The following is a 21,069-nucleotide window of genomic DNA, read 5'->3' on the forward strand; positions in this document are numbered from 1 at the left end:
TGATTTTTCTCATCTATGAACATTGTAGTTTCAGAATCCGCAAAAACTTCCGAGGTGTAAGCACCTTCCATTTAAAATTGTTTCAAGAGCACCGTGGTTTAGGAATAGTCCCCATATAAAGATACCATCCGATTTCGAGTATTTTGAAGGTTTTAGCTACATTTTTGAACAGAATTTTCAATAATTTGCTCTACAGTTTTTTGGAATCTTCGAACCTTAAATTCCAAATTATAGTTAATTTTCGAAAACTGAATTAATTTTCTTTTTGTTAAAAATAACCGAATTAAACATCAGAACCTCCTGGTTTGATAATTGATATTCATCAATTGCTCTGTTCCAGAACTTGCAAGAACCTAATATTGTTTACTACGATAATAATTTATCCTTTATGATATCGAAGAAAATAGTAAAAAAATACATAGTAGATTCTTGCAGTTAGTAGTGGAATTCTGTAACCCATAATTATGAACCATAGAATATTTTCACAAAAATATTATATCTAAGTGGTTTGTCCGGGACCTTTTTAATCCTATTTTAGTCATTAATAGGCAAAAATTCATTCATTCTGGCAACAGGAAATCATTTTTGAGCAAAAAGTTCAACAAGTCATAAACCTATCTATATATATAAATGAGCTTGGTGATAAGTGATTGACTGACTGACTGACTCATCATCAACGCCCAGCCAAAACGGCTAAAGCTAGGAGCTTGAAATTTTACCAGTGGGTCACTGTTGATGCAAATGTGCGAGATAAGGCCGGGTTTTAGAAAATTCGTCCTGGAACCACAAAAAATAACAACAACAAAAATCCTTATTTTTCATTATTATTACGTACTTATGCACTTAGTTGGCCCTCTGCAAGACATGTGTCAAATTAGTAATGCTATAATTTCATGATACACATAATTTCAAATTTTGTAGTTTACTTCTAGGCGCACTTATTTTATCGTAAACCACTAAATAATAGAAAGACAAGACATTTGTTATCTTCCATTGCAACAGATGTCGTGAATAACTAAATGTTTGCAAATCAATGAAAGTCATAACTATTCAATTTCAACATCTGTAATTTGAAGAAATCGCTAAATAATTAATAAAATCAATAATAGGCCCCAGGAATATAGGAATTTGGTATGGAAATCAACGTTGGGAAGTGGTGCTTCTAAAAGGAAATGGTTTGGAAAATTACCAATCATGTATACGAAAAGTACTAAATGGTACTAAATTTAGTACAATTTAGATTTGGGTGAACGTAAAGAGCTGGAAACCTGAAATTCGGAATTAAGGTTACTGTTGTAGTGTAGGATTGAGATATGAGGGTAGTTTTGGAAATTCGTGCTTATGTGTACGAAAAGTACTAAATAGTACTAAATTTGGTACAATAGGGATTTGGGTGAACAGATAGAGCTGGAATCCTGATATTTGGAATTGAGATTACTGTTGGAGTGTAGGATTGAAGAACTTTTGGAAATTCGTACTTATGTGTATGAAAAGTACTAAATGGTACTAAATTTGATACAATGGGGATTTGGGTGAACGGATAAAAGCTGGAATCTCGAAATTTGGAATTGAGATTACTGGTGGGGTGTAGGATTGAGGTAGTTTTGAAAATTCGTACTTATGCGTACGAAAAGCACTAAATGGTACTAAATTTAGTACCATTTGGATTTGAATGAACGGAAAGAGCTGGAAACCTGAAATTTGGAATTAATATTACTGTTGAAGTGTAGGATTGAGATATGAGGGTGGTTTTGGAAATTAGTACTTATGTGTACGGAAAGTACTAAATGGAACTAAATTTTGTATAATGGGTATTTGGGTGAACGGATAGCTCTGGAATCTCGAAATTTGGAAGTGAGATTACTGGTGGAGCTTAGTATTGTGGAAGTTTTGGAAATTCGTACATAGGGTACGAAAAATACTAAATAGCACTAAATTTGGTACAGTTTCGATTTGGGTGAACGGATAGAGTTTGATTCCTCAAATTTGGACTGAGGATCACTGATGAAGAGTAAGAAAGATGCACTAAAGGGTTTTTGGAAACTTGAGTGTACGAAAAGTACTAAATGGAACTAAATTTAGTACAATTTGGATTTGGGTGAACGGATAGAGCTGGATTCCTGAAATTTGGAATTGATATTACTGTTGGAGTGTAGGACTGGGGAAGTTTTGGAATTTCTTACTTATGTGAATGAAAAGTACTAAATGGTACTAAATTTGGGACAATGGGGATTTGGGTGAACGGATATAGTTGGAATCTCGAAATTTGGAATTGAGATTACTGGTGGGGTGTAGAATTGAGGTAGTTTTGAAAATTCGTACTTATGGGTACGAAAAGTACTAAATGGTACTAAATTTAGTGCAATTTGGATTTGGGTGAACGTATGTATGTAGCTGGAAACCTGAAATTTGGAATTAAGATTACTGTGAAGTGTAGGACTGAGATATGAGGGTGGTTTTGGAAATTCGTACTTATGTGTTCGAAAAGCACTAAATTTAGTACAATAGGGATTCGAGTGAACGGACAGAGCTGGAATCCTGAAATTTGAAATTGAGATTATTGTTGGAGCATAGGATTGGGGAAATTTTGGAAATTCGTATTTATGTATGTGTACGAATAGTACTAAATGGTACTAAATTTATTACAATTTGGATTTGGGTGAACGGATAGAACTGGAATCCTGAATTTTAAGTATTTTAATTTTATTTATTTTAATTTAAAGTATGAATTTTAGTAAATGGAAAGAGTTAGAATTTGCAACCCGTTCGCGGTGGGCTATAGAGGTAGAATATGGATTAGGGTGACGGATAGTGTTTGAGTCCTGAAATTTGAAACTAGGATAACTATTGGAGTGTAGGACTGAGGTAGTAAGGGTACGAAAATTACTAAGTGGTACTACCTGTGATACAATTTGGATTTGGGGGAACGGATAGAGCTGGAATCCTGGAATTCGGTCAGACTGCTGTTGGAGTATAAGATTGAGATGGAAGTAGTTTTTGAAATTCGTACTTATGGGTACGAAATGTACCAAATGGTACAACTTGGATTTGAGTGCACGGATTGCGCTGGAATCCTGTTATTTGGAATTATAATTAATTATAATTAATTATTAAGTGAAGGATTAAGGTTGTTTTGGAAAATCGAATTGTACAGAATTTGGTACAATTTGTTTTTGTGTAATGGGGTTTTTGGAAATTCGTCGTAGAAAGGTACGAAAAGTGCTAAAGTGTACTAAATATGGAATCCATTGTATTAGGCAAACGCGAAGAGCTAGAATTCTGAAATTTTGAACGAGTGGTCATTGATGGAGAGTTAGGAAGATGTACCAAAGGGTATTTAGAAACTCAACCTATAAGTGTACGAAAGGTACTAAAAGTTTCTAAATTTGGTACCAATTGCATATTTTTAATGGATAAAGCTAGAATCTTCAAATTTGGTATGGGAATCAAGGTTGGGAAATGGCGTTGAAATAAGGATATGGTTTTGGAAGTTCGTATTTATGATTACGAGCAGTAATTACTGTAGAGGTGTAGGATTGAGATAGTTTTGGAAATTCGTACCTTTGGGTACGAAAAGTACTAAATGGTACTAAATTTGGTACAATTTGGAAGTATGATTATTGTAGCCATGTTGCGTTGAGGAAGTTTTGAAAATTGGTACGAAAATTCTAAATTGTTCTAAATTTTTTTACAATTTTAATTTGGTTTAACGGATAGAGTTTTAATCCTGAAATTTGGAAGTAAGATTACTACTAAAGTGAAGGATTGAGGTAGTTTTGGAAAATCTTACTTATGGATACGAAGAGTTCGACTTGATACTTAGTTTGGTACAATTTGGAATTGGACGAACGGATACAGCTGGAATCTTGAGATTTGGAATTACTGTAATTATTATGGAATTTACTGTAATTATTTTGTATTAATGTCCGTGTATGGCTGAGATATGTCGTCGAAATGTGTACCATAAGTATAGCAAAATTACTTAATGGTACTCAATTTGTTTTTGGGTGTAGGGACAGTGCTGGAATTTTTATTTTTTGGAGTTAGGGTGTGTATTGGTGTGCAACGTTGATCTCGCTGTTAATGTGTAAGGGTGAGATACGGCTGATCTTTTTGAAAATCGAACTTAAGGGGTACGTACAGTACTAAGATAAAAATAAATATTGATTAAAATTGGTATTAGTGCGACCAAATTTTCAGTGTTTGTCATTTCCATATTATATATTGTTTATTCCTTTTTTATATGCTTTCCGCATACGAAGTAGCGGGCATTTTGCTAGTTATGTACATATTTTTGCACCGATTCACAATGTATGTTTGCTTTGTTATATGTGCGCTACTCGATAATAAAACACAATTGTAAGCAATGTATATTTTTAATTTTTTTTATATTTAAATATTGTTTCTGCATTCATTTTACAATTACATTTTGATTAGGTACAATATAACTAATAATTACAGTTGTTGTTATTGATGAGACATGAGATACAAGTACAAGTATGGTTAGTTACTCTTACGCATATATAGGTAATCTGTAAATAGATTTATTAAAGTTTGATTCGTTTTTTCCTAAGCTTGTCCAGTTGAAAATGGGACCAAAACGATAAACTGAAAACACATTTGGCAATTTGTCTAAAAATACTTTGGGGGTAAGGAGTCAGTCTTGGAACGCATGCTCCGATTATGTGCCTTCGACGGGCTAAACGTCTGTCTATTTGTATGTCGGTAAAGGGAATAAGTACGAATTGCGAGTATCTAATACATTTTTGATATGGGGATGATTGCTTGACGTTTTCAGAACACACGTAAACATTTGGTAAATGTGTCTACTGTTTCCTCACTATGTTACGATACGCACTAATTTCAGAATTTATGCAATGTAGCGTTTTTTGTACTTGGCTGCATTTACAACAGGCTGGAGGAGTGAGTATACAATTAAATGGAAAAATCATATTGGTACATATTTGCTTAAATTATTATTACCATTATTTTGTCTTGTTTCGAATTTCTTGAGATAGCTGGAAGATATTTTTTGATTAATTTGAGGATTAAGTTTATTCTTAAGTTGCTAGCAAACGGAAGAAAAAGCAGATTTCGAATGAAGCAGGGAGGGGCTAGGATGATTTGTAGACTCTCCCTCTCCACGTCTCTTATTTAGGGCTAATTTGGATGTCCAGAGCTGGAATTGCTTAAAAATAAAAAAAAGTCAAGCACACACTCATTCAAACATTCTCTCATACTTGAGTACACTCACACCAAATGGACTAGAAATCTTATAGGCTAGTTTACACAAAAAGATCTTACTCGTGCCTTCGTTGAAGTTGAGTAATAGACCTGTCCTGAATTTTATAAAGGCTATGCTTAAAATAAATCAACAAAAGCTATAATTAATCGCGTTGGATTCGGCGTTATCAGGTAACACGAACCATTTCAGTTCTTCGCCTAATTCGAGCACTACGCTTACCACGCCTTCAACAAATGGAAAGCATACTTTATTTACACTGGACTTACTGATTAAGTATTTACATGTGATCACTCACATATCTTATTTACATATATTTACACGTATTTACGTCATAATTCAACATTTACACATGCAGTGCTGGGCTTTGGTCAGCTGGAGACAAAGATGCCGCAACGGGTACATGTGATGTATGATGATGTACTGGCGCTGGTTCGGTTTTCCGTTGGTGTGGACGCATTTCCGTTTGTATTAGAACCTGTTTATCATTAGGGGTTATAACAGCAGGTACTTGTTTCCGAACAGGGCGCATTATCAGATACATTATTACCACAACCAAGAACAAAATAGAGGATCCCATTAGGGCGACAATGACTGAGTTCTGAGCAAAGCTAAGCGATTCGACACTCGCTGGAACACCAATTAATTTAGTCCGCAGTACACTATCATGGTATGTTATTTCATTCTGCGCAACACCAGCGCCATCTTCTTGGTTTGAGTTCTTCGATGTTTTCGTTTTAATTGGAATATCTGGATTGTAGGGAGCCAAAAAGTCCTTTGAGCTATCCTTTAGAATACGCAACCTCGACTCTGTTTCACTGTGGGATTGTGGTATATTCTCGGCACCATAAATCGAAGGTAGATGTTGGCCACCGAATTGACTGTCCATTGAGATGGCCTGCATGCTTGTCGCGGTGCTATCACCCAATTTGTGTGTATCGACGATCAATTTAAATGAACGACGCATACCACCAGTTTCCTAAAACGAGACAAGAAAATATCACATGTCAATGAGTTTCATATTCGATTAGAGATGCTCTTTGTCGTTAATCAAAACTACAAGGGCCCAACATATCAATTAACGCTGTGATTGCTCATGTTTCATTTCAGACGGAGCAATGACAGATACCTGTAACGTTCACTCCACGAAGAAGATGTGGATTCGCAGACATAAGAAAATGATTGCGTGTTTTTGATACCACAAGGCAGAATTCTGTTGAAAGTCGTTAACGATGAGTTGCGCCCGCAGTTTAAATCTGTGAACCAGAATTAGGCATATCTGCCTCCGATGATTGCATGCTGTCATGCAATTTGGGGTTTCTTTTTTGAATTCAAAGATGAAAGCTACAGTGGCCTCCTGCAGGCCACTGGGGATGGTAGTACTAATTTTTATTTGTTTTTGTAACAAAATTGTCAACATGTAAAAAACATTGATGTAATTAAACAATTACCTAAGCTTTCACACTAACCAAAACTTGCAACGTAAAACGAGAGATTCTGCTTCACGCAAAGAAGATGTGCAATAGATGCTCGTGCATGCTCACACTATGTTCAAATGTTGACCGTAGTCACACTACCTAAAATATACATATGTACTATGTTGGATGACCTTCTTTCGCATAGCGACCGGCGAAACTGCCATCATATTACTTTGCTAAAATGATGATGGCGCTTCAATGGATTTGCAAAATCCACATTATCATCATGGAGGCCAGTATCTGTTCCCTTACGTCGTGTGTGTATGAATGTGTTTATGTTGATGTTGACTTACCTTATGCTTGCACGTAACTTGTACGTGATAGACCGTATCTGACCAGAGGGATAATTCAACAGTAGAAGAATCAGTCAATAGGTTGCCCATTAGACCGCCTCCGGAGACCTCCCAAGTAACCAAGCATTGTTTTGAAGCATTCGTGATGGCTTGATCCCAGGCAACGTCGGTAATCACAAGCGATCCCTGTCGCAGCGCAGAGTTGATGTTCAAAGGGAAAGGACCCAATTGTTGATCGCAGTTGTTCCAACACTGGAATAGAAATAAACAAGCAAGAAAACCACGCACATTAGTATTAACTAAATTACGAAAGAATATTCCACACACATCTATAAATTAAGCTAACCAAAAACATTCCTGTCATGGATTAAGATGAAAGAGGAATAGAATATATTTTTTGCGTTCGGTCTGAATTTATTCTCCGGTATCCATCTAATCTAGCTACGTCCACCCTCCTTCTACAGCTGCCAGCCAACACAATTTCGAAAAGCTACCTTACGTCGCACATAAACATCGCAGTCTCAGTTACACATAGGTACGAAGGAAGGCATGTACTCGTATGTGTGTAGATTCTCATTCAGAAAAGTTTGTTATTATTTCTACTTCAACGTCGGCAGAGCACGTTGTTCCTTTCATAAATATGCATGCATTTATTGGTTGTTGGCCGGAATGTTACCACTGCTATTGTATGTTTGGCACTCTTAGGGAGGAGAAAATGTCACCACTGAAAATGCGCATAATTTGAAAACTAGCAAACACTCGATCCGACATAAAACACAAATGGAATAATCTGCCATCTCTTACATCCAGCTCTCTTCTACACTTAAGTCGGAGTTGATTCCATCTACCTTATTTCCTATACTGGCCGAAACGTTGGATTTGCATCTTTGCTATATTAACATAGCACATTGTGTTAAACTGTGGTTTTTACGGGCAATCGTTCATGTTGTCTTATGCCAATTTTGAGTTTTTAATATATCACATATATATAAAAAAATAAAAAAATGTTTTTTATTTTATTGAATAGTCTTCACTAATTAATTGCAACAAGAAGCCTAATTTATCTGTTTAAAAATTATTTTAGCAAGGATAATATCAATGTATGCAACTGTGTAAATATGTATGTATATGGACAATTTAGTCGTCACCAAAATACATGTGTTTTAAAATTTAAATGATATAAAGTTTGAAGATATTCCAAAACCAAATCGTATTTTTGTTCACATAAAAAGCATTTCTGACTTAAGCCATACTTGTGTGAAAAGGAGCATCAAAAGAAAAATGTGAACGCATTGTAATGTGGTAGCGATGTTTTCATTTATGCAAATCAATGGGTATGGACAGATGGTGTCAACTAAGCACGTTACAATTTTTTATACTAGGTATGTGGGAATATATACATTAGTACATCCCTATTAAAAATAGTTTCAGTTTTTTTTGTTGACCATGATATAAGAAATAAGGTAAATCAAGATCGAAATTATCTATAGAACCCCGATTTTTTTACCATGGTTCTGACCAATTATTCATTCGTTGCATACCGAATTCAGTTTGGTGGTGACATTTCCTATTAACTCTACTATACGAACTTCTTAATAATAAATGCTTCTAGGCGTGGCTAAAATGAAACCGAGGTGCACTCTGGGATATGAAAAGATTTCTCTCGCTTAAAAACGTTCTTTAGTAAGTAGATCAGGTTCAAAGATTGGAGCGAAATTAGAATTTTTGGGAAAAAATGTTTTAATTACATCGCAGACTGGACTAACGAACCGTGTGAACCGAAATGTAAATGTGTCGACTTTCAGCAAAATCAATAACTAACACGAACGAAATGTAAGATGGAATAATGAGAAATGTTCACTACTAGTATTCAATACTTTTAAAATGACACTCACCAGAAAACTGAATGCTTCTGGGATATAACTATTGATATTTGGTGGTGTGATGCACATCTGTAACGTAAAAAAGAAGAATGTTTTTCGGATTTAATACTTTTTCCAAAACGAAAATTCTATAGAATAAATGGAGCTAGATACTTGTATACAACATTCAGACGAATACATACATATACATATATATAAACATAAAATTGGGCGGGACTGATAGTGCCAATGGTCAACAGGGAGGGGGTATGCAATAACACTGAATAAAAAATAAAATTGGTACAACAGATTAAGAAAGAACGAAAGAAATGTGTACTAACTTCGTAAGAACTGTGCCGCATATAAACACACTCACACATTAATACATAATATACAAATATTGTCTTTATTAAGCAAACAACATGTCATGCTAATCTATTAAAGCATACAAATTGAATATCTCTTTACACCAACAACAAAACATTGATACGACAAAAGAGTGATTCTATGAAACACGGACTGACAACTGTGGTGATAAAAATGTCAGCAAGCATCTTTACGTTGTTCAAAAACGACATGCGACAAATCTCATATTTAATTTGATAGGCTGTACCACATGTCAGCACATACTTTGGTCAATATTTTCAAAATGGTCTTTTTTGTTTTTAAACATCTAAATCAATTTACCAAAACAAAAAAAAAAAAAATATTTCAATAGCCACATCTCAACCCCTTTGTCACGTCTAACTGGGCACCCATTACAAGCTATAAATGCGAAATATCATCAGCCATTTATAGAAGAACGTCAACATCTTGAATACAGTTCCACAACAAATTGTTTGCAAACATAGGTATAATATAAAAATTGACAAATTTATTTTCCGTTAATTTAAACATTCTTAAAAATTAAAAAAAAAACGATTCTAATCAAAAAGCAAAAAAAGCAAAAACATTTTTCATTTGATGCATCCCAAAAATTTTTGGAGGCATTATACAGTTTTTTGATATTTCTCAAAAACGGTAAGACTTAGCAAAAGCCGGCTAAAGTAAAAGTTGTAGATTCAACAATTGTCTACAAGAATGGTCCTTACGATTTTTAAAAAGGACTTACCATTTTCGAGATATCTGAAGGTGAAATTAAAAAATTAGCCGCGTAAGCACATTATGAGGCGAACTGGTTAAAATGACCGCACTATGTGTTAGGTATTTCTATAAGCTTTCAAACGATATCCACTTTGAAGTAATCGGCACAGTAGAACCAGGTCTAACCTGGTTTTGAAATCGGGCCTTTCGGGTCGAATAACCAGCGAACCGGATCCACCACACATGAAAATTATATTTTTGCGTAATCAGCGCAACAAACCCTACCTTCAGACAAAAATTCAAAAAAAATCGGATAGTTTTCGTTGGGGCCGTTCCCGTTGGGCTTTTTGCATAAAATGGCTCTAACATGGAATAACTCTACTAAACACGTTTCGATTTTGTTGGGATTTTTTTTTTCTGAAAAGATAGGTATCACTTCGCTCTTCAAGAAAACATATATTTTTGGGGGGACAGACTCGGTCACTTGGGTTATTTTAGCCGGTTCTTCTGAATATGTGCATATTTCCCTTATATGTGCATAAAAATTATGTGTTTTTTAGAACAGCTATATCTCAAGAATGGTTCCTTCTTGGAAAAAATTATGAAGACCAAACTTATAGATAAGTTATCTGTCTACAATATTTACTTTAGTCACTTTTTGATTAGATCAACCGTTTTCAAGAATTAAATCCGAAAACCTAAAAAAACCTTAAAATTTGACCCCCAAATTTTTTTTGCACACATGGGATCGATGGAGACTTTTAGGACGTTGTTTCTAATGTCAATACCTAGCTCTCCACAAAAATTGAGCTTTGTGGGAATTTTTGCTATTTCAATGTCTATTTTGACTGGGCTATCTATGTATACATTTTTGTATTTGCAAACATTTAGTCGATAAATTGTATGTTGCACAGACATTCGGCACATATAATAAAAAACAGTATGGTCATTTCGATTTGACAATTAGCATGAGTAACATTAATGAGTACAAACATGCATACATTATACTCCAAAATCCAATCAATGGCGCAAGTTCAGGAAGATATTCATACATCTGTATACCCTTTTATTTCCTATTCCAAATCATTGATAATCGAAGTTAGTTTCCTTACATTTACCACATACATACATATGTTATCAACATTTTAACATATGCTTCATTTTTTATGGAAAATGTTTGTTACAAGTACTTGCATGATTAGTACTAAATGTTTTCAAGAGGGAAACATTTTCTATTCAATTGTAGCAATTCGTCTTGTGCTGGGCGACTTTGTCGACAATGTGTATGGTTTCAGATGACCCATAAAATAATAGTATTTTTTGTTGTCGTTACTGTAAAAGAACAAGTTTACAGACAGGACCGCCTTTGAAAATTTTCTTTGCGGTTCTGCCCACATTAGTAGAATGTTTTTTTTGTTTTGAGAAAACATGAGCCCAACAAATTTTTACAGATCTAATGTTACAAACGTGGCTGACAAATTGTTAGTTTGTTATTTGAACTACATATTCTTCAGACAAATTACGAAAGCCGAAAATAGAATCTCGCAAGGTGTCATCTTTCACTTCAACGCTTGTGTATGCCTTTTAAATTACTTTGTAAATGTATATCTACTTCGGAAAACATTTCGTCAAATTTTGGAATCAGTATCAGCTCATTTGCAATGAAAACTATCTAAAACATTTAATTTTTGAATCATTTTTGATTCAATATAGTTGAATGATCAAAATAGTTGGAGATTTCGAAGGTATTCATTGGTGACAGTGCCATTCACATAGATCACATCTTGCCACCACATGTATGTACTTATAAACATACATTTTTATGTACATGCGTGTGTGGAAGAAATATTTCCTAGCTCGTCTCCCCATAACCCGTTGTCTGATGAAGCAGCTGTAAATTAGTTTCGAATTCTCCCTTCCTGTACATCGAAGGGAAACTGAGCAGGGGGATCTCAATCGTATAGCACTTGAAAATAATAAGTGCCCCGTAATGAGTTTCTTCCAAGAACACAAAGGAAGATGTAATCATTCAAATCATCTCTGCTTGTGACAAATTTGTTTACAAAATAACCAAACAAACATCCAAATATACGAGAAATCTATCAGCAGGACCGAAATTAAATATGTAGTTTGGAAATAATCAAAAGAAGAAACTCAAGGGGGCCTAGTGCTGCACATTGAGGAAACGATTTGTATATTCGTTGGTGTTCGGTTGTAATTGTTCGTTAAATTTTTTGTTTATATTCGTCTTTAATGTTCTCTATATGCGATAATGGATCTGCTAGGGATTTATTGCTTCCCAAAGGGGTGCTCGAAGCACTGGTTGAACTATTGAATGCAAATATTGACACACGTACACCAACCTACCAATCTGTCTGTCAGCAGCGTTGATAATAAAACTGATATTTGTTCTACACCACCCATGTGAAATGCGTATTTGTTTGAGTTTGTGTGCCCTTAGATATGACTGCGAGTTTATTAAAAACAATGATGCCTTGTGTAAATACTTCGACGTCCGAAAAGGTTCGTTGGAAATTCTAACTGATTAAAAATTCCCGTCACAGAGTCTAGTCTCGCTGAATTCGCCGCCCCCTTCTTCAGTGATGATTGAGGGGTTACAGTTTGGGAAATTGAAGTAAATATTTGCTTTGTGTGACAGGGTCTAGCTGAGCTGTAAATCATTTTATCTCCTTTTCACAAAATTACAAATACTTTCGATTAATGACTGACAAACAAAGAAATCCCAATAATTTAATCAATATGCGATTCGGAAAGTCACGCGTACAAAGAACGACTGGACAAATGAGAAAAAAAAACCTCTGTATATGTTCCGTGGAAAGTTAGTTGAACAGCCGAAGGCCGACTACATTTTCGGACACATGCCAATATTGTCTGGTGATTTTAATCGAAAGCTACTTCAAACTTATCCAGATGCCTCAAATTGATTAAAGTTTATTCGTTTCTATTATTGTCTTCTAGAAAAGTGTAACTTGATATTTTCAATGAAAAATGTCTTTGGAAAAAGGCGAAGTATAGCAAAGAGAGTTAACACAAATATAAGTGAACTGGCATTGGTTTCAATTTGCTTTTATATGCGACTTGGAGCCATAGTGCCTATTACTAGATGCGGCTGAATGGCCAGGCATGCACTTGTGATTTTATAGCCACTGCGAGCAATTTAAAATTTAAGCTGTTCACTCGATCTACTCTAGAAACGGAAAACGAAACAGAAAACAATCACAGCAATGCCTAAAAAACGTATTTTATAGCTTCCTTTTGTTTGTTTGTGCCAGCAAAAGTCTTTCCTGTTACTCTATTGTGCATGGTTGGTATGACTGTTTTCCTTGCCTTTTTATCGAATACGGCTCAGTTTTTCTTTCGTCCTTTTGCTTTGGCCGTGGTTGGCAGCCTAACAATGCAGAGCTCACTTTTTCGATTTCATCGATAAATTTTCAATTGACCTAAATTTATTTGCATATTATTCGTACTTCTTTGTAGCAATGCCAAACTTTGAATCACCTTTACAATTTGTGACTGACTGTTGTCAAGAGTTCACAGGTTTACAAGGTTCTGAAGTGGGTAGTGGTCCTGGACACCTTGTAAGAAAATCAAACATATTATGCAATACTTTCTCTATTATACGAAGCAACATGTATTTTTATATTTGGATTTAGAACATAGATACTTCCACATTTTAAGACAATTATAAAAAAATAACATTTCAGGACAAGGGGTTTGGTGGGATCTCATGCTTCATCGATTGTATATTCTGGATCTCATTAGGAAGTAATCATAGATTAGTTGTTGAGGTGAGTGGGATGACAACTACATACTAACATGTTTTAATTATGGTAAATATGTACGTATACTTACACTTTTACAATCCTCAAAATCCATGCAGTGATGCCAATCTTGAACAAACTGAAACGAGAGGAAAGAAGAAACACCAAATAAATCATGCTGTCGTAAGCTTTCAATTCGTTTCAATATACTATATCAGCCGATAAGATAGACTGACACCAGCTGCTAAGCTGTCTGCCAGCTAAAGTTAAATATGGTTGGCACTATGGCCACCCACCACCCTCACCATTACCAGCAACATAGCAATGAAATTTAAGATGAAAATGCCTATTTTTACAAAAATTCCATACACACACACAGCGGATACAAAGACACACATATCGGAATGGGAACAACTTGATATATACCGTGTGGAGCTCCATACATATTTTGTGGAATTATTAACGAAATACGCTTATTTTCGGCACCAATGCCACAGTTTGCCTGCTTGCGATGTCAATCTCGCGTTCACCCGCCCAACGGCCATTTAGACAAACGAATAATATAATATTTTATTTATGTTCGAAATGCTATATGTTAATGGGGACGATGGATTCTTTAGCCTCTTAATTGGTCGAGAGCAAGCATTTGCATAACTTATCGCTTCACTTCATCCTGATGGTCATATACGCTCCAAATGGTATAAGTGTTAATTTGTTGTTGTTGTTGTGTGGTTGTTTGTTTTTATTTGGCTTAAATGCAATAACACCGAAATACGGCCGTAGATTGTCATTTCCAGCGGAAGAATTATTCCCAGACATGTATTTTTAATTTTATTGATTTTCCGTTTTTATATTCCTGGAAAGATTAACCGTTTGACTAAGAAAATGTGACACGATCTTCAATGACGACCTACCGCATTGATCTCCCAAATCGAAGAATGACCAGCAAGATTATGATTGCTCGATTCTTCTCAGGATTTCTGGTTTCATTCTTAATTTATTGTCATTATTTCCGCAGTGTAATGGGGATGGATTTTACACTCAGTTGAATTGAATCAAACAACAATTGTTGGTCGGGTCGGGTCGACCAGGCACCCAAGAGCACAGCAAATTTAGTGAAAAGGTGACAAACAAACAAACAAAACACGTTTTGTCATTATTTTATTGTGTGTGAACAAAAGGGCCGTACGTTTGCCGGGTGTTCTTAGGCCGGCGAGGCACATGAATGGAGGAAATTTTTGAATTGTCAACGAACGCTTGTTTTCTCATATTGTTCGACGTATCTTCCGTAGTAGTTAGTTTCATAGGCACTAAGTAACCTCTTTCTGTAACATAACAATGGTTCATTCATGAGAACGATATATTCCTTTTTTTGGCAGTTATCAGCCATCATCATCCCTAAAGTCTGTGTACAATGGCTCCTGTATTTACTACCGTTGCCGACATTCACTCCTAATCGAAGACATACATTTATGTTACCCGTCTTCATCTTTGCCGTTGCTGTTTGTTTTTAATACCCTGCTTCGTTTTGTTTGTGGAGAAATGAAATATCCCTGGAGCAAAATGCTGAAATTGCCTTTTGCGCAGAAAATTAATCATTTGCCATGCCACTCATTTAGAGTAGTCTCGTTTTTATTTTTATCATTTACAAGGGTAAATTGTTTTGTATCTGTCGTTTTGGCTTTGTTGTCATTATTATTTTAAAATATGGCTTTGTAATTAATGACTTGATAAGTCGTAACGTTTCAATTTTTTCTGTTGGCTCGACTTGCGTTGGCTCTTGAAAACGTCAAAAAGACTCCGGCCAAGGCAGTTCTATTCTGTTGGCCTTTGCACGGACAGTATGGGCAAACCTAATTAGGAGAACCAAAAACAATGATTTTTTGTGTATAAAAAACTACATAAGAATACTCGTATTGTTGTACCCATTATTTACTGTAATTATCTTCGTAATATATGGCTGCCAATTTTACGGACAACTCATGTCGGCAACTCAATGGCGCTGGTCATATAATGAGGAAATATGTATGTACATATGTATGTATGTAAGTACAAACACATTGTTAGGTATGTACATACATTTCAGCACTGAAATGACTATTGATTTGTCCCGATTTTTATGTCAACGAAAGTCATCAGTTCGTAAAATGTTGTTCTTAAAATGTAAGTCTTATTATTATTTTTATCAACGGTATTTACTATTTCACTATTGCTATGACCAGCTATGTTCCAAATAGGGTTTAAAGACTTTTATCTTTTTAATTTATTTAAATTTCTGTTTGGGTTAGTGAGTATTCGAATGCAGGTGACTTGAGTTTCTTGACTACAAACGACAGACATCGTTTTCATTGCCTTTGATGGCGATGCGAATGCAGCTACCCCAAACAAATTGAATTGGTTCTGCTGTCAAAATATAAAAAAGTCAAGATTAAAAAAACCTCAATTTGGTATTTCTCGTATTTCGTTTGCCAGTCACCCCTTTCGCCGGCATAGGAACGGAGGAACACAAGCACAAGAAATTTCATTAGTTATGCAAATCTCAAATCTCTTAATTCAAAGAAATACCATGACAAAAACTTTAAAATTGCTGAAGATTGTTTGAATGCTTTTGAAATTTTGTTGGAAGAGTGCTAAAGGAACAGCAGCGTATTTGACAGCCTGTGCTATATTTAAGGGTAGATGCCTTGCCGTCGCATAAACATTATTTCAATGTGACAGCCGTATTCAAATGCATTGTCGGTTCGTTGTTATTAGATTTAGTTTTGCAATAGCAGTGGCTTCGGACGGCGTTTATGGCATTAGTTTAGCAAACACAACATTTTTCCGTTCAACTGATATGGAATCACAGTCCCAAAGGGGGTGGTACTTACATCCGCGGGACATATAAATAACGGAAATAAAGGAAATTCATTTGTTACAAACTAATGTAAAGCAGGACCGGGAAAAAATTATCACTACAATACGAACCACACCTGCGCCACCAAACAAACCGCGCACTACCATAATAATGGGTTGCATTTCTTAGAAAGTGCACGTCGCTTTTTTTGCCAAGCGTTTCACAATTTCCTCTGATGCCGTGAAAACTTGTAAGAAAACTTAAAAAAATAGGCTGTCGGGCGACAGTGGTGGGACGTGTTGGTGTGCAGATGTTCAACGAACGGAGAACTGTTGACCCAAAGTAAGAGTGTGTTCGTTGCACTACTATCTAACATTCATAATTGCTTTCTGGCTGATGTTGATATACTTCAAAATGTTTATTAAAAAGTCAGTGGCAAGCCATGCCTTCGATTATTTAGATATTGGCTCATTACAATTCGTATCACGTACATGACAAACATATAAAAATAAAAACAAAATACAATTATTTCGATGCGCTCAAAACAGAACGTACGAACAGAGCACACATACGCTTATCATGTACATGAATATGTATGTATGAGGCCAGAGCCAACAATATTATTGTGTATTGATTATCGTCGTCCAATCGACTCCAGATATCAACTCGGGAAAAGTAGAAATAAACGACAGGGAAATACAGGCGAGCTGGCGACGGACAGATAAACAGACATACAAGCATAATGCTACTCTCCCACTGTCGAGTAGCTTCTTATTATTATTATGATAAACTACCATGTTTATAGCCTATACACGTCGGTATGGCATGGATGGGTTGGTGTTTCAACTCCATCCAACATCAGCAGCCAGCAAGGCAGCCATACAGCCCCATAATGGTTATTATGGGTAACACAAAGCAAATACGGGTATTATTATTAATAATAAAAGCTTTACAATATTTGCTTAGGTGCTCGTTCGAATTGTTCAAGCCGATAAGAGCAACAACAACTCACAGTAATCGAATCGGGGCATGGATAACGGAAGATCGCTTTCAGGTACACACAAAACATTAATGTCACTGTTGAATGTGATCGTGAGGCACCACTGTGTGCTGAAATTCTGACAGTAGAGTGGCAGAGGTCGGCCTTTTGTAAAACATTCCAACAACTCATCCACTATGGAGAATAATTTATGACCGCAGAATTTATGGCCACTAATTAGGAGTCCAAAATGAAAGAACCAACGAAAGCACACATCATTTCGGTCTCTTAACAGACGAAATGTAGTAACAACAAATTGTTTGCCTATTTGGCCATTTGTTGCTTGGTCTGACCTTTGGGATTTTCAGCTGAGAAGCTCATAAAATGTGGGTCTTTCTGTGGGGCCTCAGAAGGCAAGGCAGCGCGAGCAGGAGGCATGTTATACAGCTGCTGCCCGTCAATGTCGAGTGATTTGTTTTTTTAATTAAAATCAGATCGTATCGCCAATCGTTCTGACTCAAACAGATACACACACGCACACATGTGCACCAAGTCATTATGGCTTTTCAATTTGAGGTCTATCTCATTCGTACGATGCCGACAAATCAATTTAAAAATTGCATACTTGCATGTTCAACAAGAAACGGGATGGCTTTGCAATGAGATGCGACGGGTAGCCTAGTCAAACAAACAGCGATCACCAGCGGAGAGCAAAATTACATTCGTGATGTTGGTTTTGCCATTATCCATCCATCCACCCAGCCTGAACTGGTCGTCCGTACGTTGCTTGCTTAGAGCAAATCAGGTTCTCTAAGCCCAGAAAACCAGTCCAACAAATGAAAATTGCACTGTGTAGCAATTTGCGTAGTGTTGAACAGTTTCATTATGGTCGGAGATAGATGTCGGTCTAAAATGCTACAGAAATAATAATTGTTGTTGTACGCAAACAATAACGAAAATTGCATTTAGTTACTAAGGAAAAACCCACGCTTGTTTTGTGTCAGTTTCTTGGCGGAGTTTCGAATGGCACATGAAGGCAACTATGGATGGTTGCTCAACGAATTTTCTCAAAACATAGATATTTTAACACTTTTTTTAATCACAATATTTACCGGCTGCGTATTTTCCGAATGTATTGAAAACAATCGTTAGCGTGCAAAATGTAACGTAAAGTTATGTGTCATGGGAAATAAATTTGGGGCAATTTCGGAAATACCATTGTACATGATTTATTCGTAAACCAAACTGAATGCTCTTTATGACTGTTTTTATTGTCTTCTTGGGTGCCATTCCATTTTGCGACGGCATTTTTTTTTGTAACACGGTATGTTCCTCTTTGTGCAATTCACGCAAATAATACCAACGAAAGCAACGAAGAACCGTCGACTTTCTTAGTACACATTACGCGAAGGGTCCTACATTGGTGGTGTTTGATTTAAGTTTCAAAGTTTATGATAGGCCCAAGAAGTTGCCAAAGTCACGTGCAGATCGTAATCTAATTTTACAAACACATGATACATATTCCATGGTCCATGATGCATGGTACCAACAGCCGATACACAATGCGGTTGAGTACATGTGTCCGTCCATCACCAATGCCTTGAATATCCAAGCTTTTATTGTTTTTCTTTGAAAGATTATGTTGGAGACAATAGTCGATTTAATCCGAGTATTCGTGTGTCATTGTTCCGGCTGTGCGGCGCGTTTTCATTCAATGTACATAGATGCTATTTTTGTGCAGGTTTCAGATGAGTTCAGCTGGCAAGAGATGTTGTAACCTACCTTTTGATAGCAACTTTGGCGGCACCTGAATAGGTCTTTAGAACCCACAGCCTGGGCTGATATTAATCCGAATAAACCGATGGCGACATAGGCCAAGCACTGTAATTGTATTATTTCAGCATACATTTTTGAGTATTGATTTGCACTTAACGATTTTTTCAGAATATATTTTTATATTTTCTCAATTATTTTTTTTTTTTATTCTTAACGTGTACTGAATTGCAAATATCACAATCGTATAGGGAATTGTTGTAATTTATGTTTATTTTTATTGCTTATGAGAAAATTAATTGCAGCTATACATTTAATAATACATTGCTTTGATTTACGAACAACTCTGAGTGTGCATTTTTCGTTAGCTTTCTTTACGTTCTTTAATAAGCGTTAAATTCATCCGCGCGACACAACTTTCCTATTTGAGAAATTTTTACAAACTAACAAGGCAAACATAGCCGCCTGTTAAACAAAGGGACTCTCAAAACTGTTGGACAACATGTTTCACAGTTGTTGTTGTTGGCACCAACCTATGTGGTGATATATCTGTTTGATACTAACTCATACAACACACACATTTATTTAACAGAGCTTCGAACATTTTAACATAGAATGTTAACCAACAAATGAGTTTTTAGGTTTGGTTTTGCCGCATGGCAAAACTAAACTGCCCAGCAAAAAAATTTGGAAGTTGTTGAACAGTTGGTTGATCTCTACCGGCCGCTGGCGAAATAATTTCTTCAAAAATTAAAAGAGTGTTACTTTTCTAAAAATTTGCTATAAAATCAAGAAATAAAAAGGTAAAGTTGCAAACGTTTTTGCGGTAATTCACGAGGGAAAATGTTTAATCAAGGCAACAAAAAAATCAGATGCGCTTGGATTGAATCGAATTTATTGGAAACATTTTTACATTTGTGTTTATATAATAAAGTTCTTTGTGTTCTTGTTTTACACAAATAATAAATGCATTTTAATTATTTTTGTGTTTATTATCAATAAATGCATTTTATTTATTTTGGGATATTTCGCAATGGCTTGCATTTTTATTGCATCTCTAGACCGATTAAAGATGCAATCCGAAGAATGCATATCAATTCAATCCAAAGCACTACATCTTAAGCAGTGATTTGGATAGGAGTGCCTCCTGTGTTGTGGAAGCAAAATGGAGTGCATCCTAGCTGCGCGCTCTCTTGTAAAATTAAATGTAAATAAAACACGTGGTGCTAATATCTACTGTGTAGAAGTGTAGATTCTAGTGTAGATTTCTACACTTCAGAGGGGTTGGACCACAACCAGGACTAGATTGAATGTTTGTATGTACAGACGCATAGACCAAAAATGTGACTCGATAAAATAAATAAAATAAGCAAGTCCGCACTGCAACTGTTATTATGCGTCTGTACATACAAATATGAACAGGCATATGTAGATAAAATATGTATGTAGGATTGATACTACTCATGGTTTGAAGCTGGAAAGCTTGATATATGACAGCCAATTTTAAGTTTGAAGGTCATTTTCATTGAAGGTATTGAAACCTCATCCAGATTCTAACAAAATCATGTATTCGTTATGCATGCCTATTAGCCCTCTCCAATGTTATGATGTAGACAGATTTTGATATTTCAAAAACGCCCCGGAACTGTTTCATTCGTATTTACATACATCGCTGAACAATGCATATCTACATATCTGACGATATTGACAGTTGTCGTAACATAAACTGACACTTTATGCA

At 35.7% G+C, this 21,069-nt stretch overlaps 1 protein-coding gene across 2 annotated transcripts; it reads right to left on the reverse strand.

The window, feature by feature from the left end:
* Positions 1-4,373: 4,373 nt before the first annotated feature.
* LOC141399537 (uncharacterized) lies at positions 4,374-19,800 on the reverse strand. Of its 2 annotated transcripts, XM_073978486.1 has the most exons (5): positions 19,338-19,776; positions 13,832-13,879; positions 8,909-8,965; positions 7,014-7,265; positions 4,374-6,221 (listed from the first exon to the last, which is right to left on the reverse strand). In XM_073978486.1, exons 1-5 carry the CDS (start codon positions 19,461-19,463, stop codon positions 5,589-5,591), a joined length of 1,116 nt encoding a protein of 371 aa, XP_073834587.1. In that variant the 5' UTR covers positions 19,464-19,776; the 3' UTR covers positions 4,374-5,588. The 2 variants fall into 2 exon arrangements, with proteins under 2 accessions (XP_073834587.1, XP_073834588.1); XM_073978487.1 differs by lacking the exon at positions 8,909-8,965 and having other exon boundaries at positions 19,338-19,800.
* Between the last annotated feature and the right edge of the window lie 1,269 nt (positions 19,801-21,069).

Source organism: Musca autumnalis, unplaced genomic scaffold (genome assembly GCF_047663935.1).
Source record: "Musca autumnalis isolate F117 unplaced genomic scaffold, ASM4766393v1 scaffold_3, whole genome shotgun sequence".
NCBI classification, from domain to species: Eukaryota; Metazoa; Arthropoda; class Insecta; order Diptera; family Muscidae; genus Musca; species Musca autumnalis.